The sequence below is a fragment of the Saxophila tyrrhenica genome, assembly GCF_035928015.1.
Source record: "Saxophila tyrrhenica strain CCFEE 5935 chromosome Unknown scaffold_3, whole genome shotgun sequence".
Classification (NCBI taxonomy): domain Eukaryota; kingdom Fungi; phylum Ascomycota; class Dothideomycetes; order Mycosphaerellales; family Extremaceae; genus Saxophila; species Saxophila tyrrhenica.
In genome coordinates, this window is record NW_027041735.1 from 977,245 (window position 1) to 1,003,969 (window position 26,725).

The following is a 26,725-nucleotide window of genomic DNA, read 5'->3' on the forward strand; positions in this document are numbered from 1 at the left end:
AGATCTCACAGCCGCATTTGGTGGGGATTTGCAGGGAAGTGAATCGTTATTGAGGCTGTGCACCGCCAGATGACAGAAACGCGACGATTTCGGACGGCGCTTGTTCGTAGTCCCCCCGACTCTCGTACGTAATTCTCGAGATATCGAAGTCCGTCCTGCCGTCCATAATGGCTTTGATCCTTGGCCTGGGATGTTTACAGCGTCGGTCTCGTTGAGCGGAGCGAGAACGCATCGTTCCTCCACCGAAAGACTTCCAGCTTCTTCGTACGCCAGGCCAATGAGACGTACGTTTGACTGAAGGCAGCCGCTTGAATCAAGACGCATGCTCCATACAGGAATACACCGCATGATGGAATAGAGTGAAGTGAAGTTCGGAGAGAGCGATGAAAGCGAGAGAAAGTCGAGACGAAGGCAAACCGGCGTTCGCGAGGGTCTTGGCACCGATCGCTGCTCCCAGATCTCATTCGCCACTCCATCTTGAGCCTCACACGTGCTAATGCACATCTTACAACACCTCGGTACCTTGCAGATGAGGCAGACGACAGCTCTTTGAAACGGCATCTCATTCGTCATAGCATTGACGACATCTGGAATCATGCAGTTCAGCTTCAGAAGCTGAGAGGAATCGACGTTCGTTGATTTGAGCGCATACAACATCATCCTGCGAACGCTCACGAATACAGTAACCCTCGCTATCCTGATGAAACACCTGCTCCCAAGTACCGTATAACACCAACCCAGGCCCCGCTTGAGGCTGATCAAAAGTCATCATCGTCCATATCAGCGTCGTCGGCTTCGATGAAGACCAGCCGTGTCCCCTCCGCGGCGGTCTGCCAGATCTGTTCACCAACGTCAGTATTCGCAAAGTGAAACGATGAACGACTCAAGGACTCACATCTAGATCAGCGTATTCGTTCAAACAGGCTTCCAGCTGCTGTGTCGTAAAGCCCTTCGCGAGCACTCGTTCCCTCACACGTCGCATGTCAAGCTCACCGCGACCCTCGCCAGTGGCAGCAGCACCGCTCTCTCGCATACCTCTGACGAGGTTGAAGATCTTAGTGCTCGCCGAATGGTCGCCACGACGGTCTCTCCTATCGTCGTACAAGCTAGCTTTGCTAACTTCAACCAGTCGCAGAGCCTCGTCGACGTCATCCGTGATGACCTCCTCTGCGAAGCGTAACCGCGCAAGAGCCTGCGATAGACGGAGTACACCTAGCAGCGTACGGGCTGAAGTATGTGTGAAGGTCTTGTTGCCAGCTTCATCGCGCTTCTGCTGCTGTCGTAACCGCACGTAGGCGCCGACGACGTAGTCCGAGACCTGCTTTGGTACCACAGGTCGGAAAGAGCGAGCTCGAGCGACCCATTGCCGGACCTCGTTGGGAGAGAAGATCAGACCACCTCCTTGCGGCTCTGGATGCGCGTTGTGGATGTGGACGTGCGTGACGTGTCGCGCTAGCTCCTCGTCTGCGTCGCGAGAGGGAAGGTCCAGTATCAGGAACAGAACGTCAAATCTGCTCAGCAGCGCAGCAGGCAGATTAATGTTCTCCACAGGCGAGATGCGTGGGTTGTATCGCCCATACAGCGGATTGGCAGCGGCAAGAATTGACGTCCTGGCATTGAGCGTTGTCGTGATTCCGGCTTTCGAGATTGAAATCGTCTGCTGCTCCATGACTTCGTGGATAGCAGTCCGGTCGGAGTCGTCCATCTTGTCGAACTCGTCGATACAGCAAGTGCCGTTATCAGCCAGGACAAGTGCACCTCCTTCGAGGACCATTTCATCCGTAACGGGATCTCGCATCACAGCTGCTGTCAGACCAACGCCACTGCTACCACGGCCGGTCGTGTAAACACCGCGCGGAGCAACTTTGGTGATGTACTTCAAGAGCTGAGATTTTGCAACACCAGGATCACCCATCAGACAGACATTGATATCGCCACGAATGCGCATGCCGTCGCCCATCTCCTTGGTGACACCACCAATCAGCTGGAGCAGTAGCGCCTTCTTGACGTCCAGATGGCCGAAAATCTCGGGTGCGATCGATCTGCTGAGGTACTCGTACAATTGCCCTGACTGCTCCAGCTCAGCCATGCGACTGATCGTGGTGGGAGCGAGGACCATGTTGTCGTACGCTTTCTTGTGCTGGCGGACATTCTGTGCTTCGAGGTAGGTGTCTGTAAGAAGGCCAGCTTTGATCGCCTTGAAGCCAGTGTACGGGATTGGTAGGAAGATCCCAGCAATGTCAATGACGTCTCCAGGGTTGACTTGTCGGACAAGGGCGCCGTGACAATGCACTGTAAGCTGTCTTGGAATGTGCCCGACGGGCACTTGGTCTGCCATCTCCTGAATCTTGATCTCCTGGAAAGGCAGGAATTTGGAGGCGCGGGTAGACAAGAACAGCTGGCCCTTCGCGTTGTTGTTCTGGCAGTCTTGAGAGGTACACTCAATCAATGGAGTGAACTGCTTCGTCGTGACCGGCTGGAAGACTTCGTGCCCGCAGCGATCGCAAGAGTAGGCGTTGACCAATACAGATGGCTTAACATCCGACACTCGCGTTGCTATGCCTCGAATGGTGATGAGATGGCCCAGATGCTCACCGCGCACTTGCCTGACGGCCATGGCTTTTGCTCCCTTCTCGTCGCTTGAACCAGATGGCGTGATGGGCTTGAAGTTGAGCGTGTATCGGCGGGTAAGCTCTGGTGGGAACAGGCTCTCCGGCGCATCGTCCATATTTGCTTCCTGCTGTTGTCGCACTGCTTCGTTCCACGTCGACCGCTGAGAGATCAGGAAATCCACCATGTCGTCTTTGAAAGTCACATCTCTGTCGGGCTGAGGTAGAATGCTGTCGACCGCACGCGACAGGATCTCGATGTAGTGCGCCGCGTTCTTCTCGATGGATGACACGAGATGTAGCGATGTTCCATCCTCATCCAGATTGTTCTCGTATTGTTGCAGATCGTCCAGATCTATCAAAACCTGCGACTTTACTCTGTTTGCGACGTCCTGCAGCATGTTCATGTACTTCGTTTTCGATCTCGTAGCGCCCCCTCTCCGTCTCGTGCGCGCGCCGTCTGCTTCTTCTTCCATGTCGTCCATGAAGTCATACTCGTCGCTCGTGCCGTCGCCATCGAGGCGCAGGTCTTCCAGCGCATCCTCGTTCTCTGTCGCAGACGACTTGAAGTTGCGCAGAAAGTCTTCGAACGCGGCTGCAGTTTGTTAGTGCCAAATCCTAGATAGTGGGAGATGGACCAACCTTGCTGCTCCTCGTAGTTGACGATGTACTTGTGCTGTAGGAGCGCCATGATAGGCCGTTGGTCTTACTGGGAAGGAGTGGTAGAGGGGCAGTACGAGGGACAATGGCTGTTTGAAGCCCAAAGTCGCGTCGCGCTCGCGATTCGCGCGTCCTTAACCTCAGGCATCATGCTTGGCACCTCGACATCAAATTTGCTCGCTTCTCACATTCTCTCTTCCTTTCCTCATTATGAACAACGCAAATTCAACACTGCCGTAAAAGCATTTTCGAATCGAGAGCCCGCCGTGCATAGCGCGATGAGAGCTCCATGACGACGAAAACCGTCTGTGCTAGTGGAGAGCAAAGGCCAGAGGATCTTGGGTGCCGTTGGCTTCTCGTCTTTAAGACAGTGGAGTCGAGGGCAATGATCAGCTGTACATACTACGATTGGATCTTATTACTCGCGCGGCCGTGATGTCTGGATCCGCTGCCGATAGTGAGAGCGGCCTACTAGGTCAGATTGCGCCGTGTGAGGGACCTTCTTACAGACAATGACCGTCCGCTAACGAGAGTGAAGTGGCCTTATTGGCCGCAATCTCGTGTCGGAGAATACTGCCAGATATGCCCGGCTGGCCGGTCCTTGCTTGCCGGAGCAAAGGGAATACGTTCTGTGAAGCAGGAAGGTGTATGTAGTGCTGAGGACATGTTCTGCATGGCTAGAAGTCCTTGTTGGACTTCGGAATACCTGTCTACTTCTCTCTATGGCAGTCACTGTACGAACCACCGCCATACCTGACTATTCACTCCTCCCGTCCCAGCTAATTCCACCTCCACAGTACCCACATCTCCAGATCTCTCGTACGTGGCTACGAGTCTTGCCGTCCGAAGTGACCTAGGCGTCCTTGAGGGCAAAGGCAAAGACCATATTCGGGTAAGATGATGCTTGTGGAGGCTGTTGTTGTGAGGGATCTGTGTGCCGTAGTCCATTTCTCGCGACGCGAGGCAAGAATTTCACATGATGCGCCAAGCCTGGGCGAACGCCATTCTCGGAGACATCTAATGCAGAGCGACCTCATAGCAACCCACTGTGATGTAGAGAAGGCTAGGACAGCTCCAGTCATCCCATAACTCGACACATGGTAGGCGTCGCCGGGCTGTGGATCAGGAGGTCGCTGGGGGGAAAGAGAGCAAGGTCTGTACCCATATCCACCATTTCTCACGGCGAGCAGCCAAGCATGCGCTCTATCAATCAGTCCAGCCCCATGATGCCCGCAAGCGCTCGATTTTGGCCTTCGGTTGGGTGCCCGGGAAGTGTGACTCAGCCTTCATCAGCAGTTCGTAGGCGGCATTTTGCTCTGCTTCGGTCTTGAGTAGATGGCCGGCTGGACGTTGCTGTCAGCGAGTCTCGCTATGCGGTATGGCACTGGTGCATAGAAGATGCTTACCATAGCAAATGACGGAGGAGGTCTTGATCAGGGTGGGCACCGAGTTGATGTGGTATGTTGCCGTGCCACAGACTCTTCGGAGTGAGGAATATGATTGATGCTGTGGTAGAGTGAGTAAGCGTTCTCGAGAACAAGTGCAAAACTCATGGGTGTGCGGCTTACCTCAATCTCCTCGGGAGTCGGGATGTTGTAGTGAGAAGAGTCGCAATCAGGTATGTTGTTGATCAGCAATAGCGTAGTCAACGAGTAGTAGATGGAAGAGGCCACTGCGAGCGTCAGCAACTTTTCTTACAGTAGAGTGTAATGTAGGTCCCCGTTTACCATGTATCTCACTCGCAAAAATGGTGCGCGGAAATGGCTCTCCCTCCGTATCCTTCTCTGCGTATATTGGATCGAGTAGTGGCGGCCTGCTCAGTCGGAAGATGCTCAGACTGGCTTCACCACTCATCCACCGCTCCATGGTCTTCAGTTTAGGTCCATAGACGAAATTAACCGCACGGCAACACTCCATCAGCGCACACCACTCCCATTTGCGGGAATCCTCTGGCATCGGCAGTTCGTGGCAAAGCCATTCGCAATTCGAATCCATCAAGTCCAGAGGTTTGTCGTTGGACAAAGCGAGGTGCGTGTAGAACCTGAGGACATTGGCGAAGATAGCGGCGTGGACGTTGGAGTCCAGATTGGCTCTGAGGGCGTCAAGGTTGACGTTGAGACCCAGGAAGAAGTCTCCAACGCCTATGTCTGAGCTGACCGAGTCTAAACCACGGTTAGCACTTTGGGATCCGACCAGAAGTAATTAGGCATACCTGTCATATGCTGGACCGTTCGAAGCAGCAGTACAGCCGCAAGACCTGAGGCGGCGAACGCCTTCTCTTGTAACCGGGGCAGGAGTAGCTTGTAGCAGGCATCTGTATAGTGAAGAGACACTGCTTCAGGCAACTTACCCTGAAGACTGAGGTGCTTCGCCGAGAAGGCGAGAATAGCATTCATGAGCGAAGCACACCCTTGTGCCAGCTGAGGTATCGCAAAGGTGAAGTGCTTCTGGGTGTCGGTCTCATCGAACCAAGCAGCCAGGTCTGTCACGTAGTATCGGAAGAGCAAGGCCTCGTTGTAGTCGTGGATGTGCCATCCGAGAGGTGAATCGAGGCCTTGATGAAGCACAGGTTTGGTTGTTGTGTAGTTTCCGATGTTGCTGAAGATAGGCAGTCTGGCAGACGCCCTGTGAACTTCCTGCTGCCCTTCACGCGATCGAGACGTGTGATTGACCACGGGCTTTTCATGGGACCCTGTACTATCATGACCTTGACGCTGAAGCGAATCTTCCGCGCTTCCAGAGCTGGACCCAGCTGAAGCGCTGTCGGCCGCAAAGCGAACTGTATATCATTAGTAGAGCATCTAGGTCTGTCGCTGGGCATTAGAATGCACCTTACCCTTCTGAGGTACATCTACCCACTTTGTGCCCTGCTCGAACGAAAGATCGTACTTCCTCTTCCGACGAACGACAGTGGGATTGGCAACAGTCTGGAAGACATGAGGTTCCTCCTTCCCACAGGCACGGCCCGACTTCGTACAGAAAGCACACGGGAGTGAGCCATCGCACTTCAAGTGGCGCGAACGGCATTGGAAGCTATTCGTCAGTTAGTCAAGGGCTCTGGAGTATGGCGATGGTTTTGGACATGTACCATGAAAGCTGCTTCCGTCTGACCATTCTATTGGCCTCGAGCGTGGGTGCGCCGCGAGACTCTCAGGCGAGTAAGACGGCAGCATCGAAAAGTTCCTGTCGGATTGCTACATGCGAGGGAATGTGAGTGAAAGGACGCGCCTGAAGATGGGTTCCGCCAAAAGTGGTAACTTCCTCCGGCGGCTCTGTCAGCAAGATCAAGAACAGAAGACGTAAAGACGAACGGTTTCCTAGGAGTGATGAAGATGAAGGTGAAGGGGAATCGATAGTGGTAGTGAAGGACGGTGAGAAGTGCCCTGCGAACTAGAAGGGCGTCCTGACTCGGCTAAGCAGTAGCGACAGCAACAGCAACAGCTTCGCATCTCATACAGAGGTCCGATCACTCGCCAAAAGCACCTTCAACACTTCCATGAAGCTCAGCGAACTATTCTCCCAGCATATCTAGCGAAGCCAACACACTCTCGTCCACTCCTACATCCAGAGCGTCCTACCACTCAATCAACGTACTCTCACTCCCAAACGAAGCGTCCACATCATCCGCGAAGATCCCCTCCTGCATCCCGCACTGCTCGTCATACTCCCAGTAGATCTCATCAGGCGCACGCTGTTCCCCGCCCTCTTCAATCGAATCCAGCGTCGTGCCCCAATCACCCTTGTCCTCAACACCGCCCGCCTGCACCCGCTGCTTGTGCTCGAACTGCCCCCACAAAAGCTGGAGGAAGTCGGCCGGGTCAATAGGCTCAGGGTTCCACGAGACGTGCTTCTTGAGATTGAGAAACGGTTCCGGGTCAATGCCGGCGTTTGGGATGAAGTCCTGGTCTTCAGCTTCATCGGTGGTCAGGCTGGATGATGAAGATGCCGTCGTGGCCTTCTCATAGTCCGCGAAGCTCGAGTCGACCCGTATGACTTCTTCCGTACGTGGAGATGTGTCGATACTGACGCTCGCCAGCTGGTTCGTGGTCTCCTAGATCCTCGAACCGCCCGCAGCAGCGCCAATCTCGCCTTTTTCCATCCGCGCAATGAAGCCGGCCACCCGACGCACAAGATCCTGCACAATCGTCTCCGCCTGCGCGTTGAGATTGTGCGTCGCGCCTACTACCACACCGCCGTTTAGACCATCCACGCTCCCGCCGCCGCCTTCTGTGATGTGCATCCACTTCTGCACCAGCCTGCGCTTGTCAACGTGCTCCGGCACACTTGCGTCCGCGCCACCGTACAGAATAAGCAGCGGCGTACTCGCAGGCAGCTTCCCGAACGTCCCGCGCAACCTCTTGTCCGGCAGATCGCTGCTGAAGTAATCGTCCGCACCCTCGTGATAAGGTCCTGGAGAAGAAATGTCCACCCAGCGCCGAGCCGTAATCGCGATCCGTCCAAAAACCTGCTTCGTCAAGCGATTCGGCATGGCGTCCTTGTCCTTCCCATCACGACACATCTGCAGCGCCAGCTGGTTCGCCTCATGCATAAAGGCTTCGGGTAGGTCGTTCATGATGGCCTCGCGATCGGACACCGGCGCTTGCAGTATGATCCCATCCACAGCTGGTCGCTTCTCCGCATTCTTGCCTACGATATACTCCATGCAGTCTTGACATCCCGTGGAGTGGCCCATGATGATGATCATGCCGCCCGGGCGCAGCTCCTTGATGTATGCGACGATCTTGGCCATGTCCTCTGCGTCTCGCGCGATGCTGCTAACGCCCCAGCTGAGACCGCTCGAGCCGAGTAGGGCGGTCATGACGGTCCACGTTGGGCCGAGGGACTGCGCGATGGAGAAAGGGTAGGAGACGCTTCCCGGGGTGTCGAACATGCCGCCAACCCATAGCAGGGTGTTGACATTGGCGGAGCGGACGAGGGGCTTGGTGGGCTCGAAGGCGGAGAGGTTGGGTGGGATGTAGTGGAGGGTTCCTGTAGGAAGTGTTAGTTGCGGCGCAGGTGAAGAATGGATGGGCGGAGTATACCTGGGTGCGCGCTCGCTGGAAGGTTCGCTGGGACGTCCATGTTGGGCCCTCAATGAGCGTGGTACCTCTTAGGATGAATATGCCTTACACGGCTACAATGGTTGCGAGCGAGTGTTGTTAGGATGTGGTACAAAGTTGTTGTGGTGCTGCAGAAGCTTGCCCCGCCGCGTTGCTAAGCTCGAGATGGAGCTAATCATGCAGGCACTTTCTTGGAGCTCGCGTCTCTCGCAAAACTTCGACGCGATGCTGGTGAGGTCGAGATTCATAAGTTCTGTCGAGAACGACCCTCCCCGGGTTGTCCAACATTCAGGAGCTGGCGCCTTCACCTCTTGGAGCGCGAGCACACACCAAGGACCACCGCAGGCGATACGAGGAGACCCACTAGAACGACGGCTGGCACACCGCGGGAAGACGCTGGATGAGATGCCGATGGAGTCTTCATTTGATGAGAGGGGTGGATCATGCTTCTTCTCCAGACCACAGTGGTGAGACTGCGACGACCGATGAAAAAGGGAGAACACCAAAAAATGTACTGTATGCGGCCCCGAAGGACAACAACAGTACCGGACTACCGCGCTGTGCAATGCAGAGTCCAGTACTGGGTGGGTGGCATGCTTGAGCGCCGTCACCACAGCAAGGTAAGTATGCTAAGAAAAATCTCGAGGACGACGGAGGGTTGAAGCAGTATATATACAGCTGTGAGCACCGACGTGATGGGATATGTACTAGCGTGAGGAGGTCAACCGGTTCAGAGAAGTCGTGGCTATTGAGGGCAAAGGAGCAGTGGGAGGAAAGGACTTTTGGCCATTGGGGGCGGTAGAAAGGGGACTTCCAGGATCCGCCTTTCGCCAACTCACGGCCATACAACAACAAGGTCCTTCGATGGTGGCCCGAGGGACATTGATAGCAGCGGAGACGGTCCAGAGACCCTGAAGAAGACTGCTTTTCAACTCCCAACCGCTGGTGATATTGCAGTCACCTGGATCGCTTGGATGACAGCTTATGAGGCCGCCGGTCATGCAATGCCTGTGCTGAGCTCCTCCAACGGACGAGGCAACCACAGGGGAACGAGGAGAGACATCTCGCTCCAACGAAGGCCATGCCACCTCGAGAATCCCTTCGCACGTTCTACGGCCACTATAACTTTCGCCATGTTAATTGACCAAGCTTTCTACGCTAACGCAGGATCCATGCCTCAAGCATGCAGATGCAGACGACCACAGCTCTTAGACAGCTTCTCCGAGCTAGGTGTAAGTGTGGGGGCTTCCATTGTCTTCACAACTCCATTTAATACTGTCGATGCTGTCGAGGACATAAAAAAGATCATGCACATTGCTTCAGCTTTCATTTCCATAGCTGTGCTATATCTATCCTACCTTGTCATCTATCGCCTCGTCCTTCACCCGCTTTCACGAGTCCCAGGCCCCAAGCTCGCTGCATTGACCTCATGGCACGAATTCTACTACGATTGTATGAAGGGTGGCGGCGGCCAGCATGCGTTCAAAATCAGGGAGATGCATGATCAGTACGGTATATCAATCCTACCTTCAGCCTGGCGCCACGGATTTATATATAACTTACAGGTCCCGTCATCCGCATCAACCCCCGCGAAGTCCACATCGACGGCAGAGCAGACCCAGCCTTCTGGGACATACTCTACTCACACTCGAACAAGCTAGACAAAGACAGCGCCTACTACGACGGCTTCGGTGCTGGTCTTTCAGCCGTATCAACCGGACCAGCTGACCTCCATCGAGCGAGGCGAGGCGCCATGGCAAACTACTTCTCCATGAACAACATCCGCAAGTACGAGCCGATGGTGCTGGAGCAGATCTCAAAACTCTTCGCTCGGCTGGAGAAGTGTAAAACGAATGATGAAGTGGTTGATCTTGGCAATGCATACAGATGCCTCACGACAGATGTAATCACCTCCTTCGCCATCCCCGAGCCACGAACGATGCTGGATCTGCTAGATTTTGGCAAGGACTTTAATCGACTTCTTCGAGATTTCGCGAAACTGATCACTTTTCAACGACATCTAAAGATTGTCTTTCCGTTGCTATCAGCCATTCCGGACTGGCTTACAATACGCATGGACAAGACAGGAGCCTCCTTACAGATGGTGGACTTTCAACGCTCTTACGAAAGGCAGACACAACTTGCGATCGATCGTAAAGGCAATCTTGCAGCAGACCAGAGCCCATCGATCCTCGACAGTCTAGCCACTTCCTCCGAGCTCAAGGACCGCGACAAACTCGCCCCTCGTATCATTGAAGAAGCACGCAACACTGTAGGCGCCGGCACCGAGACCACCGCCTCCACCCTCACAACCCTAACCTTCCACCTCCTGTCCAACCCACCCATCCTCGTCAAGCTCAAGAAGGAGCTCTCATCAGCCAACCCATCCTCTTCCACCGACGAACTTCTCGATTACCGTACCCTCGACCCCCTCCCCTACCTCAACGCCTGCATCTCCGAATCCCTCCGCCTAACCAACCCCGTTACAGGCCGGCTTCCCCGCATCAACCCCCGCGCGGCTACAACCTGCACCACCCTTTCCGGTACGACATATGTCTTCCCACCCGGCACGGTGATGAGCATGAGCATGCCGGACATGCACTCGAACCCCTCCATCTTCCCCTCCCCATCTTCGTTCAAACCAGAAAGGTGGCTCAAGTGCACGGACGAGGAGAAAGCGGGGATGCAGCAGGCTTTCGTCCCGTTTGGACGCGGGAGCAGGGCGTGTATTGGTATGGAGTTGGCGCGGATGGAGGTGCTGCTTATGGCGGGGAATTTGTTTGGGAGGTTCGGGATGGAGTTGTGGGAGACGAGGGAGGAGGATGTGGGGTGGAGGCATGATTTCTTTGCGCCTTTTGGGCCGGCGGATAGTAAGGGGTTGAGGGTGAAGGTTGTGTAGGGTGAAGGTCGGACGGAGTGCCAGCAGAGTCGCTTTAATGAGGGCAGAGGTGGGCTTTAAGCCAGCTTATCTTATGCAACCAGCGACTTCAACCTGAGAGCGACTGCGCCTTCTATATGGCAACACCCAGGTCAAAGTGATGGTTGATAGGCTTCTCCGAGGCGCCATGAAGCGCTGCGCGGCGTCCTGTAGCGTTCTGGTTTCCATCATACGCTCGAGACACCTGCTCGTTCAGGAGCGGACAGCACGTTCCTCAACAAGATTGTTGAGACTTCATCGGCGCTCTACAGCCCTTTGGTATTGGTCCCGATTTCGGGAACGTTGCTAGCGCTTTAGGCATCGTACAATCAATCAGCCTGCTTACTGGACTCCAAACCAAACGTCTGTATAACCGTGCTTGCATCCGCTTCCTACCGCTCCTTCTTCGTTCCAATTATCGACACATCTGCTAATCCTTCTAAACATCCCGTTAGGTTCTCGATCAGTTATCCTCCCCGCATAAGCCGCTGGCTGAGAAAGGGAGGCGTGTCGTCTCGTAAAAAGGCCTACCTTGTTTTTGAAAGAAAACTTGTCCGAAGAGTGGCTTCCTTCGCCAATAAGCTTGCTTCGCATGTTGCTAGTTTCATGTCTTGCTCTACACCATATGAGTTCCAACCTTCATCAGCTCCCTGTGTTCCCACGTGCCGCTATTCCCGCATTGCTGCACCTTATGATGGTGTCACCATCATTTCCCCAAACACCGTTCAAAAACGCCTCGCCGCCTAACGCTCCGATGCCACCAATTGCCATCCCTAACGCCCTCACCACCCACCTCATCCCATTTAACCACCCTACTGCATTCCCCTCGTACTCCCCATCCCCTTAATCTCCCCCTCTTTCTCATACTTCTTCCCCGGCGCGCCCTTCTTCGGACTCCCCCCGCTCGAGACTTTCTTGCTATTCGGCGCATCAATGCCCAGACCCTCTTTCTGCGCGTCTCGGACCTGGCTGACTTCGTTGTTGGCCGGGGAGACGTCGAGGGGGTTGGTGGATTGGCCGATCTGGTTTTGATATCAGCACATGATTCCTCCTTATTGGAGATTAGGTGTTGGGGTGGTCGATATGGCGTACCTGTTCGCTCTCCTTCGCAGCTTTCTCCCGGTGCTCGTCGGGATCGAGGTTCTGCTTCGAGTATGCTGTATCAGCGGTCTCGGAGGCCCAGCTGTCGAAGCCGGTTTTGGTATTTTCTTGGTTGTCGACTACGATGTCGTGGCGGGAGGTGTTTTGCTCGCTTGGAGGGACCGTGGGCTTTTGCTGGGAGGTGGAGGTTGCGTATTGGCGGAGGAAGCGTGTGGATAGGGACTGCTGAGGGCGGAGGAAGGATGTCCGGGGGAGGGGGATGCGGGGTGCCATTGTTGTAGTCTTGAAGAGTAGCGGTGTTGGATTTGTGCTGGTATGGATATATCGTGGTCGATGTGAGGTGCTCTTCCCTTTGGAATGCAGTCCTGTAGAGAAGCGGCCTCCGGAGGTACTACCGACTTACACGCAAACACATCTAGACCTTACCTCCCTCTTCAAACAGTCTTACCTTCGCGGGCATATTATGTCATGATGGTCGTGCAATGACACACGGAAACAGCGTTGCAGTAGATCGTCAGGAACCGAAAAGCGGAGTGGCAACAACTGCCGACGCATTGCTTGAGATGGAGAAGCTTTGAGTGCAATGCAAGGTGCTGTGCTTGTATTCAATCAATGAACGCTCGCTATGTATAATCACCGCCTTCAACTGTACACGCTCGCCATGCAACAACCCGGATCCAATCACGCAGCCACCGCCGGCACTTTCCCCTCTTCCATCCTCACCGCCACCTCCTCCTGCCACGCCTTCTTCTCCTCCTTCAACTTCCTGTTGACATACCAAAACGTGCCAATCGTCCAGAAGCCCGCCCACACAAACGGCAAGCTCCAGCCGACAGAGTACGCGGCGTCCTCGCTCAACGTAAAGATGAGAATCGTAGTCAAAACCGCGCACCCTTGCGCACCAACTGCCCAGTACATGCCCAATCTCCGCAACATGGCGCGGAAGATGTGGCTAGCTTCGTAGCGTCGGTTGAGCGCTTCGCGGTACTCGGTGCCACCAGATCCGTCGACGGCGATGACGTCCTCGATGATACTGTAGATTCCTGGACGCAGCTGGGCACCTTTGGGGATGGAGGAAATGCGGCAGGGGGCAGGCATTTGGAAGTAGCGCATGATGTCGATGATCATGAGTTCGGTGCCGAAGGTGTAGACCATGCTGGCGAGGGGCATGGCGACGAGGCGAATGGGTGGGTGTTCGGGGACCGTACCGCTAAACATCCCATTAGTATTCTCATAGCGTGGTAGGAGATAAGATGGTATGAGCTTACACAATGAGTTCAATCATAATGATGACCCATGCCAGCGTAAAGTTCCAATGAAACCAGTCCAAGTACATCCTACGTGCTCCAATGACACGGCATGTGCTGCCCTTCTTCCACAGCCGGTAGAATCGGATGAAGTATTCGAAGATACTAATCCCGCCGAGTGCAGCCGTGACAATCGAGAACACCGTGTTTGGCGAAAGATCCGTGTAGTACCAGAGGCAGAAGTATAGCACTATAGGCATAGCAATACTGTCGATGAGGATCAATGACCAGAACCAGAGGATGCTCCACTTTCGCGAGATGAGAGAGTAATTCAGAGGCGGCGGCTCCGGTTCGAACGCATGGTCGCTTGACTGCATCGTCTCAACGCTCGGCGGGACCTGGTCGCTGGGTGGCGGTCCATCATCTCTGTTATTATCAGAATCGACCACGGCCGAATCATCCTCAACAGGCATTGTAGGTGCTCTGTCCGGCGAAGCCACACCCATGGACATCTGCGAGCTCCTCCGTCTCGTCATAGTGAGTGACGGTCTTCCAAATGGTCCATCTCTTCTTTGATCAAAGTCCCGACTCTGACGTCCCCACGTGCCACTTCGAGATATCTGCGTGCTGCGTCTTTCACTCCGATCGAGCTGCATGCTTCTCCGCTCAGGGGGCGCAGTCATCGGCGAGAAAGCGTCTGGTTGCGACTTGCTCTTCTTCGACGTGTTGTGGTCTTGATCTGAGACCGTTCTCCTGGGCATGTCGGTCTGTATCTGCACGGAAGGCCGCGGCTGGGCTGGCTGGATAGGGCCATCGTGCCGCTGGTCGAAGTCGTGGTCCTTTGGATCTTCCTCCATCTTGGGCGAGAGATCAAGCAATAGTCGTAAGAAATGCTAAGTTCGCTGCAACGCCTCTTGAACTTGTCGTGACGCGGCAGTCTGCGGACCGGCCGGATAAATTGTAGAATGCCGACTCCAATGGGTCGCCTGAACACGTGAAGCGGTGACCAAAGAACCAAAGTTGGCGGGGGTTATCGAAACAAGAATGGAAGAGCGAGTGTGGAAAGAAAAGTGGCAGTGGTGCAGGAGAGAGTAATCGCAACGAATGCGCCGAGCCTTCCAAGGCCCAGAGGCTGCCGGTTGGGAGACGGGTGGTCCGAGTGCCTTGCCTTGCATCATGGAGTGCTGATTCACGCTGACATCGCTGACTGCACCGCCTACTTCCTCCTTCCTACCTCCGATACCCGTTTGTGGGTGGTGTTGCGCTCCGGATCTTATTACGCGTCGCCGGCCTGAGTCGACACCCCCGTCTCCCAGGCACGATCTGGTACTGCCATACTGCCCGCGACGGTGCGGACAAGTGCGGACAGGTGCGGACACTGTGGCGACTGTGGACCGTCTTTGACTTCATCTCCTCCGCGGCGGTGGAGCATGTGATTGACATCTCAGAGAGGAAGCTATGCGCTTTCTACGCGGCTACCTGAGCTATGGCTCTGCCCTGGCGAGCGCGATCACGGGCGAATATGCCTTTGCGGAGGAACAGACGCCTCTTCTCCGCCACGCAGACAATCGCAATGTCTCACCGGAATTATTCACAGAGCTAGAGGAATTGGCGCGAATAGTTGATATCAGTTACTGCGTCGGCCTCACCAGCTTTGGCATCATCAAGCCGTTTAAGTGCCTGTCGCGATGCTCAGATTTCCCAGACTTCGAGCTGGTCACGACATGGAATACGGGACCGATGCTGAGCGATTCGTGCGGCTACATCGCGCTGGATCATGGCAATCAGAGGATTATTGTCGCCTTTCGAGGAACGTACAGTGTTGCAAATACTGTGGTGGATCTATCCACAATACCACAAGAGTATGAGCCTTACCCCGGTGACGACGAGGAGCTGAGTGGCACGGCACCTCTCGATGTGGCGAAGGATGTTCTCGCTGGCATAGGCCATCAGAGACGAGACGAGTCTGTTTCTGTTTTGGAGAGGACGAAATGCGAGGACTGCACCGTGCATATGGGCTTCCACTCCGCGTGGCTGAACACCAAAGACAAGATCCTGTCGGACCTGCTCCAGCAGCTATTGATCCACCCGGACCACCAGCTCAACCTCGTTGGTCACAGTCTGGGCGGTGCAGTAGCAGCGTTAGCAGCTCTTGAATTGAAAGGCCGTGGCTACGACCCGATAGTCACCACTTTCGGCGAGCCACGCATCGGCAACAAAGGTCTTACAAAATATCTGGACGACCGCTTCAATCTATCAGTCTCGACCGAGAATGACCTGCATCTGAAGTACAGACGAATCACCCACATCGATGACCCCGTCCCTCTCCTCCCCCTAACAGAATGGGGCTTCGCAATGCACGCCGGCGAAATCTACATTTCCAAGCCAGCTCTCACACCCGACATTTCGGACCTCGAGCATTGCGCTGGGGACAACGATCAATCCTGCATCGCGGGCCAGGACTCCACGACTTCGCGATCTGCTGAGGCAGCGACTCGGAAGCGCGACCTCTTGACCTCTGTGGAGGATGAAATCGTTGATGTGGTTAATGAGCCCTGGGGTATCCCGTCGAGGTATAAGCTTTGGCAGCTGTTCTTCGCGCATCGGGATTACTTTTGGCGACTGGGGCGGTGTGTGCCCGGCGGTGATCCGTTGGGTGGGGGTGGTAAGTATGGGGAGGAGCCTAATGGAGAGCTGTGACAGCCGTGAACTGCGAGTTCTTTCGTAAGAACCAGTTGCGGATGATGAAAAGGATTCATTCGCACGATCGTCTTCCGTGCGAGTATCGCTGCTCGAAAACACCAATACCCCAGTGTTCAGCTAAAATGACTTCTCGGCCCCGTAACCACACTCACGCTTCAGGCTGGTGGCTGTTGCGCCCAATGCTTCCAGCACCTTCAAAGATGTACATCTGCTACAGCATTCGGCCAGCTGTGATGGGACCATGCCCATCCTTCGCATGATTGGTGGTCTTCACGCCCAGTATCTGCAGCCTCGCTTTGCACATGCAGGGACTTCCACAACTCGCGTGGGCAAGGCTGGACCGCAGCACAGCTCATGAGGCGCAGGCGGACGAGGCTGGCATACCGCCGACCTTTTGACAGACTTTCAACACTTCGTCTACTCTTTTTCATCAACATCATTCACTTTTCATCACCAGAGTGCCTGCATCGGCGGCCACGATGGAGGTCGTCGCCGCAGTAGCGAGTATTGGCGGCCTCGCCTCGCTCGGGATCCAGTTGATGGAATGCGCGTCGAAGCTGGCAAACTTCTACGGGCAGGTCGAAAAGGCTCCCAGGACCTTGAAACGGATATCCCACGGTCTCCGGATGTTCGCCATGCTTCTCAAACGCATCGAAGGTATATCAGCGTGCCATGATGGCGAAGACGCTGCCACACTTGCCGAATTCATCGAGCTTTGCAAGGAGGCCGCCCAGGAGATAGTCGAGATCACGGACAAGCTGCAATCGATAATGCAAAAGAACCATGCTTTCGGACGAGTCCTCTCTGCCTTCAAGCTTCTGGAGGTCAATCAGCTTTGCACCGAGCTGGAACATTGGAAGAGCTCGCTCGTGCTTGCTTTCGATGTTCTCAAATATGAGACGCAAGCCCAGATTATGGGAGCGACGCACGATACTACCCTGCAGATCAGGTTGCTGCTGACGCGACGGGACCATCAAGATGGTGCGACCCTCACGGGAAGCTCCAAAACGGTGCAAGCAGGTTCCGCTGTGCAGCAGGCTGCTGACACTGGCGACCGTGTTGTGGAGATTGGAGAATACGGTGAAGCGTTACCGCTACATCCTCACCGCCGCAGGCCGCGGCGGCGTCAGGCAAAGACGCGTAGCTTCCGGATTCCTAGCTGGTTCTCGAATAGAGTCTGGCACCTGTCGGTTGCACACTCGCAGGGACGGTGGGAGGTCAACCTACAGACGTGGAACTACTTACCTGAATCCTCCCCTGCTCTAACATACGTCGAATCCGGAGATGCGGAAAGCCTGAGAAGGATGCTGCAAGCTGGACTGGCATCGCCGTACGATGTATATGGTCGCTTGACTATGATACAGGTAGGTGTCTCATGAAGTTGAGCGGGCACACAAGATCTAATTCGTGGCAGTGGGCCGTCCACCACATGCGATACGAAGTGTGCAGTTATCTCATCGGTCAGGGTTTCGCTCAAGAGATACTGAGAGGTGCATATCATTTCTTCCGGCGTGACCATGGGCCCGATTACGGGCAGTACAGATGGCCTCTTCTTATAGCCTGCCTCGAAAATGAAGATCTAGAGGATCATCGCGGCGCTGTTCTTCCCTACGGATCATACCTGGGCGGATGTGGTTTTTGGGTAGAGGATTTGCCGGTAGTTGATCGCCAGTTCGCCTTTCCCATGCGGACCTGGTCAGTCTCACAGCGTTTCAACTTTCTGATGCTCCGCTGTACAGACCTTCGACCAGCGGTGCTACTCAAGTTCTGTCCGATCACTAATGACTGCTCCTCGCTCACAGAACTGCGTGAGCATGAGACCGGGCGCTCAGCCTTACACCTTGCTGCACTTTGTATCAATCTCATTGGGGTGTGCGAAGGACGGAGGCCGGATAGTCTGGCGGATTGGGGTGATCTGCTAGAAGAGCTGCTCGTCTCTGGCTCTGATCCTCATGCTCAAGACTCCAAGGGAAGGACCCCACTGACTGTGATCCTTTCTTTTGTTCAAATCTTTGAGCACGCAGGCGGCAAAAGGAGAGACACAGGTCACGGAGCGTTCCGGTACTGGCTTACCCGCTTGTGGGCAGCCGGTATTGATCTTGTTGCTTATGGAGCAACAGAAGCCTCTCTGTGGAGTCTGAATCGTGCAAGCAGGCTCTCAATGGCTTCCCCGTCAACGCGGCTTGATCAGCCTTTGGAACGTCTCAGGTATGGACCCACACCTGCCGACTGGGGCTTTGAAATTAGGGAAGAGGCCGTAGAGATTGTTACGTACAGAGCACGCCGTACCCCAGGAAGCTGGCCAGTCACCGGCGCTTTACCGAAAATCATTTGCTGGGAACCGACCTCCCTCGATGGAGCGGACGACGTGGTATGGACTCAAGATCAAGTAGTCACTATTGCTTCACCTCGTCTCAGGACCGCAAAGATATTCGACTTGGACCATAGCGAAGACACCCTCTTGGTAGACAACCCATTGCATGGCGCGCAGGATGACGCTCGTCCAACTGCGCTGCTAGTACTTAGCCTGGGCTGTAAGCCGCAGTTTCCGCGTCGAAGGGCCAGCGAGCCGGCGGTCGCGAAGTGGCTTATGGAAAGTAGCAGAACCCGGCAGCAAGGCCTTTGGCCGCTAGCAGCGCCTCATGTCTGTTCACGGCGTTCTCTGTGGTCGCGCTATTACGATGCTACACGCCCTGACGGTTTCGATGATTTCGACAATTTCGACGATTGGCTGTTTCCTAATCCAAAGCCGGAGATGCCGTCTTGTCTACGGTGGTGTCTGCAAGAGCGCTGCAATTTCAACCTTGACAACAGCTGGACGGGCCATCGACTTATGGCGGCAGTGCATTCGTGGAAGCAATTCTTGCAGACCCATGGAGTACCACCAATAAAGTGCACAGGCTACTACATCAAAGTTCTGGTGACCGTGGATCTTCTGTTTGAGGAGCCACCATTTTGCTCGGCATTTCCGCATTGCGAGCACCAGGAGTTGTATCTGAAGGTTGTCTAGACGGACCAAGGCCGATAAGAAGTCGTTGGCTCTCGAGTTGCACAGGTTACGATAACCCATCCGACGAATGGGTCTTGGAGAGCCCTACCCCTGGCCTTGCACCCCAGCCTGGCTCGTTTGGAGCTTCTCTCCATCAACATCTCTGCGCACGGAAGGATGTTGCCACTTCCGACTAACAGGCAGCCAGACCCCGCGGCCCCCTTAGAGCCAGAATATGTTCGAGCTTTGCCGATGGCTGATGGCAATAACACATCGGATATCCTCTTTGGAGGACATGAGTGTGCCTTGGGCAGGAGCGGAACCGGTTCGTGAACCGTCAGCATACCACACATTTTCTTCGAAGATGTGCGCAATGATCGAAGAAAATTGTCGGAATTTCTAAGATCGAACTGCGTTGAGGACACATCAGCGTATCAGACGGCATAAATTGTTGCCTTGGAGAAGGCGCACCCACGGAGCTTGATCTGTAGGGTTCCCCAGATCGTACGCAAGTACTGTGTGGCCTTTTGTAGCACTGTGTGTTCAATGATACTATCCCCAGACACCTGCTCGTCTACTAGTATACATAAATACGTTCTTAGGACCTCACCAAGTTTCCAAAGGCATCTTGCATTCATTCTATATCACTTCCGAGCTCGCGTATCTTCTTCCCATCTATTTATCTCCCTTGACTTCTCCACAATGAATATAGCATCGTACATCAGATTTATGTCGCTCTCCAAGTTGCTGCGTGTAGAGCACCATGTGCCCCACTTTTCAAAATGGCTGACGACGTCAACTCCAACGATACATGTACCCATCGAGGTCATATATTGTCTGCACAACCACTCGAAGATCTTCTATACTTATTTGCATTTGACGAAACCTTTGCAACTGAACTTGTCTCGTCCAAGAAGTCTAGACATTTACAGGCTCCATCCATCAGCTCCATCAAAGCGATTGTACACGTCCAGCGAGATGTCAGAGTAAGCCCACCTCATTACATCTCACCACAACATGAAGCTAACAACCCCCAGCATCAAGAAGATCGCCCTCAAACTAGGCACTGACGGCCCCGTCAAGACCCTCCCAACTCCTCGCAAAGTCCAGATCTTGTTCGGAGGAACCTACATCATCCGCACAACCAACGCCCACTACGTCTGGGAACACCCCTTCTTCCCGCAACTCTACCTCCCCCTCTCCGAGCTCGTCTCCTCCAGCAAGGCCCAAAACTTCTCCTTCACCCCCGGCTCAGACATCAAATCCGACTCCGGCCATGCCCTCGCCACCCAATACACCATTGCCTGCGGCTCCAAAACCACGGACCAAGTCATCGCTTTCTCAGATAACTTGACCGGTAAACCCGCCGAGCTCTCCGGCCTAGTCAAGATCAACTTCGACAGCATGGATCAATGGTTCGAAGAAGACACCCCTATCCACGTCCACCCGAAGGACCCCTTCAAACGCATCGACATCCTCGCCTCCACGCGCCCAATCAAAGTCTCCGTCTCCGGCCGCCAAATCGCCTACACGGAAACAGCCATGCATCTCTACGAAACCGGTCTGCCAGCGCGCTTCTACATCCCGTTGACCTCTATCGACCCCACGGTCTTGCGGCCGAGTAGCACGCGCACGAAGTGTCCGTACAAGGGCGAGGCGGAGTATTATTCCGTGGAGATCGACGGAGAGGTACACGAGGATTTGTTCTGGTATTATACGCGCCCGACGGTGGAGAGTAGTAAGGTGGAGGGGCTGGTGTGTCCGTATAATGAGAGGGTGGATATTGAGCTCGAGGGGAAGAAGTTGGAGCGGCCGAAGACGCATTTTGGGAAGCCGAAGGAGGGGAAGAAGCCGGAGGTTGTGTAGTAGGAGGGCAAATGTTGCCGTCGAGATGAAAAGTTGAGGTGTTGTTTGTTGTTCAATGTACTCATACAACGTATGGCTATCTATGCCTGATTGCCCCCATCCGTAACCACTCTCCACCCCACTCATCCACAAAGGAGAGGGAAGTGCCGTACCGTGCTCGCTCGAACGCTAATGCCAATGGCGTAATGCAGATACAAGAAAACAATTGGGGGGGTATGATGCAGGGGTATAACCAGAAACAAACACTTCGCCACGCCATCATCCTTCTCAACCGCTCCAAGCGCCAGAGCCTTATGCTTAAAAGCTCGCCCCCTCATCCTCCCTCAGTCTTGACATGCTCGACTTCTTCGGAATCCCTCCGCCCATATTCCATCCAAGCATCCCGCTCTCCCTCCTCTTCGACTTCGTCTCTCTCGAGCTCGGGCCGCCGTTCGCAGACGTCTTGTAAACATTCGGTGAGCGCAGCGCGTCGTTCAAGCTGCCGTATCCGCCGTCGCCTTGTGGCGCCATTTGGTAGTTTGCATAGGTAGGCTGCATGGGGATCATGCCGGTGTCGTCGCTTCCTGTGCTATGCTGTGGGGTGCTGTAGGAGTGTTGGAAGGTGGTTTGGTTGTAGGCTGGGGTGGGGAGGTCGGAGAACATTTGCTTTCGTGGGGAGCGTAGGTCTGTAGGTGCTGAGCCGTTCGCGGTCGCTTCCTGGTAGTGTGATGAAGTGGTCGGTGCGTCGTCCATGGGCGGGCCGAAGATTGCTGCTTGGTCTTCTACGAAGGACGAGATCAAGGGCGCTGGGACGTTGAGCGTGGGTGCGAAGACGATGCCGACTGCAGCAGTGTTAGCGGGAACCTGATGTGGAAGTTGTGATTAGACTCACCATTGCGGACGTTCATCTTGTTGACCTCCGCGTTATTCACAATCATCAGCAAAAACGACGACAGCGCATCCAGCAGCGCACGATTCGCCGGCGGCAGCCTGTTCACCAAATAATTCAACGACACAACCTTGTCCCGCCCATGAGCCTCCAGACACTGCAGGAACTCCAAATGCAGCTCCCGTGTCAAAATGCTCGACGGCAGCTCACGCAAGTAAAGCTTCAGCAGACTCGCAACAGCGTGGACGTCGTGGTACTTTCCATCGGCGGCGAGATTGATATCGCCTTCGGTGTTGAAGCGGTCTTTGAGACCCTTGATGACCGTGTTCGAGCCAGATAGGCGAAAGATGCCTTCCTCGGCGATGGCGTTCTTGACGAGCAAATACTCAATGCATCGGTAGACCACCGCAGGCAGCTCGGTCTCAACATCCATCGGCCGTGCGAACTCAACCGCTTCTCCCAGCGGCACACCGAATACCGCGCGACCACCAGACGTAGCAGTAGCGTAATGGTCTTGTGGAGCCAGACCAGGCGAAGGGAACTTGTCATTAGGTCCCAGATCCGACGACGAACGACCTCGAAAGCCGGCGAAGATACTACGCTTCTTGTTATTGTGATCCTTGGCTTGAGGTGTTGGTGGAGGCTTCATGCCCCAGTCGCTGGTATTCGAGATGACGTGCAAGTTGGTAGGTCCCGAGATGGTAGGGTGGCTTGGAGCGGCATGCTCAACCGCAGGACCGAAGTTGCCGTCGTGAGGCGGTGATGGGGTGTCTGTCTTGCGTCCGTTGCCAGGTCCAGGACCCATCACAGGTGCGTCGCCGGCGATGGTGTCGTCGTAGCCAACAGCTCGCAAGGAAGCAGGCTGCACCTCAGTAGCCTCTCGGCTCCGGGACGGTGGACGCATTTCTCCATACGAGGGCTTCATCCGTGGACTGCGAGCAGCGGCAATATCTGGCCTTGGTGCCGGTGCAGGTATAGATCTCGTCGGCACCTCATCCTCATCTTCACGGTAGTCGACGTATTGCAACAGAGCATCAACCCAGATGTCGCGCTCCTCATCACTCTCAGCGCACAACACGTGCCTCACCAGTGCAGACGAATCCTTCTTCTTCGGCTCCAAGATCAAGAAAGCGTGTCGGAACTGGTTGTCCTCGTCCTCTTGAGCGTTCTGGCTACTGTTCGATTGCTTGCCAATTTGCGCGTTCTGCAGCTTGATCGAGCCCAACTGTGCGCCACCTTGGCTGTCGAAGTATCTGAAGACTGGGCCATCCAGCACGAAGAATCGTGCCTTCCAGCCACCAAAGTTCTTGCCGCGCTTGGTGAGATAGCCTTCGCGATGCGGCTTCGCCTTAGTCTGCGGTGTATCAGGCCTAATGTCCACCGATCCCGTGGCTCCGCCGAAGTAGTCGCTCGCTTCGTTTGCAGAAATCGCATCGGTGCTCAGGTACCTGCACATGACAATCGCAGGTCTTTCGTCCTTGATCGCGTCAAGCATGCGCTCGAAGTAGCCATCCAGAGCTGCTCTTCGCGCATCGATCTTGGCAGGCGCGTGGCCGCTGAACATTGTCCTCTCTGGCAGTCGATCTCTGAACGAAGAGATCTGCTTCACCTGCTCGTCAAGATACGCCAGGGATACAAACGTCTTCTCGATGCGCCACAGCTGCTTGTTGTCTGACCGCTGGTGGACAGCAAGCGTAAAGACAGGATTGTCCTCTGGTCGTGGCGCAATGTAGCTCATGCGAGACGGCTTCATCCGGGACGAAGATGTCTTGACGTAGATCGAGGGCAGTGCGTTGGGCGGTAGCAGGAGGTCGGGGTAGTGATCGGTGACCAGACCCTTGTATATTTCGCCAGGTGTCACGGCCATTTGATCGCTTGCTGTGGAAGGCCGCTCAGTATCTGGGGTGCTGTTGGTAGAGGTCGACTTCATCTGGTTCGACAGAGAGCTCGACTGCATCATCTGCTGCTGATAGCCTTCGGCGCGTGCGAGATGAGGTGAAGCGAAGGAAAGCGGTGTCTGTGGTGGCATCGGGATGGGCTGTCTTGGCGCACGTGGTGAAAGTGGAAGTCCATTGACGCCAGACTTTGGTGACATCGGTATAGAGTTCAGGAGCTTATTCGGCGCACGTGGCATGGGTGAATTCAGCGGCCGATCGCCTGGTCGAGGACTCATTGGCAAGCCCGGGCTCAGCAGCGCTGGAGCTGTCGCACTCTTCGGCAGCGCTCCAGATTCAGCGGTCAAAGCTCGCTGTCGCACAATCGAAGCTGGGTCGGCACGAGGATCGTAAGCGATCACCTGCGGCCTGGGTTCGTCCCCAGTACTAGCAGGCAGGTGTTCCACTGAGCGTGACGTCGGCCCACTTTCAGCTTTGCCACCTTGCTCGGCAGGCGGTTTGCTCTTGCTCTTGCTCTTTTTGTCCTTCTTTGACCTGCTGCGGTGTTGGATTGCCTCCAGCTCCTCCTGTCGAGCAAGGACTTCACGCTCACGATCATCCTCCTCACGTGTTTTCCGTCTCCCACGTGCCATCTGTTCAGCGCGAGCACTATCTGGATCCTCCTCGTACTCTGAGTCCGATGCGTCCATGATATTATTCGTCACATTGATGGCCTCAAACTTCTTTTGCGGTCCGAGATCGAGAGGTGCTGGTGGCGCTTTTCGTGAAGCCAGGGACTTCGGGCTCGAAAATGATGGCGCTGAGGGAGAATGACCGCCGCCTGAAGATGTCGAGATAGTCTTCTTGTGTCCAGCTTCCACACCGAGGCTGTTCATCGGATCTCGTTGCAGCTCGCCAAGACGTGGTGAGATCGGAGGTGTCTGAACTACACGACGCTCAACGTTGATCGGTGCAGGCGGCTTCGCGGTCGCTGCTGTTGCGGGTGTGGAAGCATTGTCGAGCCGCTCGAGCTCACGTATGCTTGCACTAGCACTGCCGGCAGATTGCGGCGTTTCTGGTAGTACAGATGATGGTGCGGTCAAGGCGTCCTGTGGCGTCTCCGACCGTCCTTGTCCCAGCGAGGCTATGTCTGAGGTGTCACTGACTTTGCGGCTGTCCATGCTGATGTCACGAACGCTGGCTGGCTGTGGTGTAGCCAGGACGTTCTCAGCTACCACAGGCGACTGACTGTTGTCCCTCCCCACAATGTCCTCCAGCTGTTGTGTAGCCGTAGTCAGAGCCGGCGCAGACTCGGACTGAACCAAATGCTCCTTCAATTTCCTCCTATACCGGTCTTTCTCCTTCAATGACTTCTCCAGATCCTTGTTCAGGCCCAGGATCATGGACCTCTGCTTCTCCACCAACCTCCATAGCTGCGCATTGTGCGATGCCGCCTGATTCTTTTCATTCAACAGCTTCTGCACTGCAGCCTCCGCTGAACCCGCCGCTGCTATCACCGAGGCCACATCCTGCGGTCCGCTGGGCTCCGGAGACACGCGGTATGCGGTGGTTCCATTTGCCTTTTGGGCAGCCGACACATTCGAGACCGTCGAGACCGTCGAGTCGATAGAAGGGTTGCGCGGCATTATAGGTTGCGAGTCGGCGCGAACAACAGACTTGGGTCTGGTAGAGGCCGGGTTCATATTGGGCGAAGTAACAGCTGCGGAGGTCGGGGTGGACTCGTTGCGCAGACTGCTCGATTGGAGTCTGCTGGCCGCTTTCTGAGCCTCCTCTCTCATGGCATCCCTCGTCACGGCGCTTCGTATCTCGTCCAGGGCAGGGTTTCCGGGCACTCTCTTTGCGGGATTGGGCGCGCGCACGCGGTCGACTGGCAGAGAATGGGATGGGGCAGCTGTGCCTGCAGCTGCAGATGGTGCGCCGGTCGTGCCCGGGGCGTGACGTGAAGGTGGTGTCTGTGACAAGGGCGCGGACGAGGTCGAAGGGACATTCTTTGCAGCTAGTGGCCTGTCGCCGTGCATCGCCCGCCGCCCTGGGTCGCTTGGACGGCCACTCATGTCGGCCTCCCTCGGCGACGACGACATCGCATTGGTGTTAGTGCGCCGGGCATGAAGGCCAGTCGAGCGGGCGTCAAGTTGAGTGATTGAGGTGAATATGCGCAAGACCAGGATCCGCGCTAGCGTGCATGGAAATGAAATGTAATTCGACGAGACTAGCCGCCCAGGCTCGTGACAGAACCTTGCCCGCTCACCCAGTCTTATGCCGTGGGTGCTGGTTATAGGTGATGGTGGTCAGACTGCACACACTACATACAGCTCATCCCCGTGTACCTGCAGACTCGCAATATGGCACTGCCGTCAAACTACCGCGTTCCTGCATTTATGTCCCGTACACAGCAGCACTCCAGACCGCTCCACAGCGGCCAGCGGCCAGCGGACTGACGGCTCTAATGGCGCCACATCCGCTCTTGCACCACCCCAAATGCCCTCCACCACATGGTCAGGGCAGTGAATCGTCCATGACTCCATCCCCTCTCGCAAGCCCAACGACTTCGCCGAGAGTGTGGAGAGTCAATATCGATATCACACCTCCTGACTCCCTCTCACCCCCTTCCAGGAGCAGATTCCGCGGCAGGCGCACTTGAAACGACGGCGATCCGGTTTCATTCGCGTCGATCTTATCACAAGCCCTGCAAGCCCCCGATAAACCCAATCTGATCCTTTCGGTTGCAACCGAGCGAGGCGAAGACGATCTTCGTGTTTGTCCATCTCAATTTCTGCATGCATGTTGGACATGACTTGTTGGGGTTTCTC

The 26,725-nt window shown here is 55.2% G+C and overlaps 10 protein-coding genes across 10 annotated transcripts; 4 read left to right on the forward strand and 6 right to left on the reverse strand.

Annotated features, from left to right (window-relative positions):
• Positions 1-758: 758 nt before the first annotated feature.
• On the reverse strand, positions 759-3,300 carry mcm7 (DNA replication licensing factor MCM7; the record flags this gene model as incomplete). Its single annotated transcript, XM_064799583.1, has 3 exons — positions 759-839; positions 896-3,204; positions 3,252-3,300. The coding sequence occupies 3 exons, from the start codon at positions 3,298-3,300 to the stop codon at positions 759-761; spliced, it is 2,439 nt and encodes an 812-aa protein (XP_064662338.1).
• Positions 3,301-4,475: 1,175 nt separating this feature from the next.
• On the reverse strand, positions 4,476-6,360 carry LTR77_002325 (uncharacterized protein; the record flags this gene model as incomplete). The annotated part of the gene is made up of 7 exons (XM_064799584.1): positions 4,476-4,612; positions 4,676-4,775; positions 4,838-4,941; positions 4,997-5,431; positions 5,482-6,048; positions 6,106-6,196; positions 6,358-6,360. The coding sequence occupies 7 exons, from the start codon at positions 6,358-6,360 to the stop codon at positions 4,476-4,478; spliced, it is 1,437 nt and encodes a 478-aa protein (XP_064662339.1).
• A 483-nt stretch (positions 6,361-6,843) lies between these two features.
• On the reverse strand, positions 6,844-8,351 carry LTR77_002326 (uncharacterized protein; the record flags this gene model as incomplete). The annotated part of the gene is made up of 3 exons (XM_064799585.1): positions 6,844-7,265; positions 7,335-8,258; positions 8,312-8,351. 3 exons carry the CDS (start codon positions 8,349-8,351, stop codon positions 6,844-6,846), a joined length of 1,386 nt encoding a protein of 461 aa, XP_064662340.1.
• Positions 8,352-9,783: 1,432 nt separating this feature from the next.
• LTR77_002327 (uncharacterized protein) lies at positions 9,784-11,228 on the forward strand (the record flags this gene model as incomplete). Its single annotated transcript, XM_064799586.1, has 2 exons — positions 9,784-9,841; positions 9,895-11,228. The coding sequence occupies 2 exons, from the start codon at positions 9,784-9,786 to the stop codon at positions 11,226-11,228; spliced, it is 1,392 nt and encodes a 463-aa protein (XP_064662341.1).
• Positions 11,229-12,058: 830 nt separating this feature from the next.
• Positions 12,059-12,620, reverse strand: LTR77_002328 (uncharacterized protein; the record flags this gene model as incomplete). The annotated part of the gene is made up of 2 exons (XM_064799587.1): positions 12,059-12,268; positions 12,339-12,620. The coding sequence occupies 2 exons, from the start codon at positions 12,618-12,620 to the stop codon at positions 12,059-12,061; spliced, it is 492 nt and encodes a 163-aa protein (XP_064662342.1).
• A 408-nt stretch (positions 12,621-13,028) lies between these two features.
• LTR77_002329 (uncharacterized protein) lies at positions 13,029-14,451 on the reverse strand (the record flags this gene model as incomplete). Its single annotated transcript, XM_064799588.1, has 2 exons — positions 13,029-13,557; positions 13,616-14,451. 2 exons carry the CDS (start codon positions 14,449-14,451, stop codon positions 13,029-13,031), a joined length of 1,365 nt encoding a protein of 454 aa, XP_064662343.1.
• Positions 14,452-15,052: 601 nt separating this feature from the next.
• On the forward strand, positions 15,053-16,418 carry LTR77_002330 (uncharacterized protein; the record flags this gene model as incomplete). The annotated part of the gene is made up of 2 exons (XM_064799589.1): positions 15,053-16,259; positions 16,330-16,418. 2 exons carry the CDS (start codon positions 15,053-15,055, stop codon positions 16,416-16,418), a joined length of 1,296 nt encoding a protein of 431 aa, XP_064662344.1.
• A 358-nt stretch (positions 16,419-16,776) lies between these two features.
• LTR77_002331 (uncharacterized protein) lies at positions 16,777-17,676 on the forward strand (the record flags this gene model as incomplete). The annotated part of the gene is made up of 1 exon (XM_064799590.1): positions 16,777-17,676. The coding sequence occupies one exon, from the start codon at positions 16,777-16,779 to the stop codon at positions 17,674-17,676; it is 900 nt and encodes a 299-aa protein (XP_064662345.1).
• Positions 17,677-20,068: 2,392 nt separating this feature from the next.
• On the forward strand, positions 20,069-21,152 carry LTR77_002332 (uncharacterized protein; the record flags this gene model as incomplete). Its single annotated transcript, XM_064799591.1, has 2 exons — positions 20,069-20,272; positions 20,331-21,152. 2 exons carry the CDS (start codon positions 20,069-20,071, stop codon positions 21,150-21,152), a joined length of 1,026 nt encoding a protein of 341 aa, XP_064662346.1.
• Positions 21,153-21,449: 297 nt separating this feature from the next.
• Positions 21,450-25,996, reverse strand: BEM3 (Rho GTPase activating protein; the record flags this gene model as incomplete). The annotated part of the gene is made up of 2 exons (XM_064799592.1): positions 21,450-21,973; positions 22,024-25,996. 2 exons carry the CDS (start codon positions 25,994-25,996, stop codon positions 21,450-21,452), a joined length of 4,497 nt encoding a protein of 1,498 aa, XP_064662347.1.
• Between the last annotated feature and the right edge of the window lie 729 nt (positions 25,997-26,725).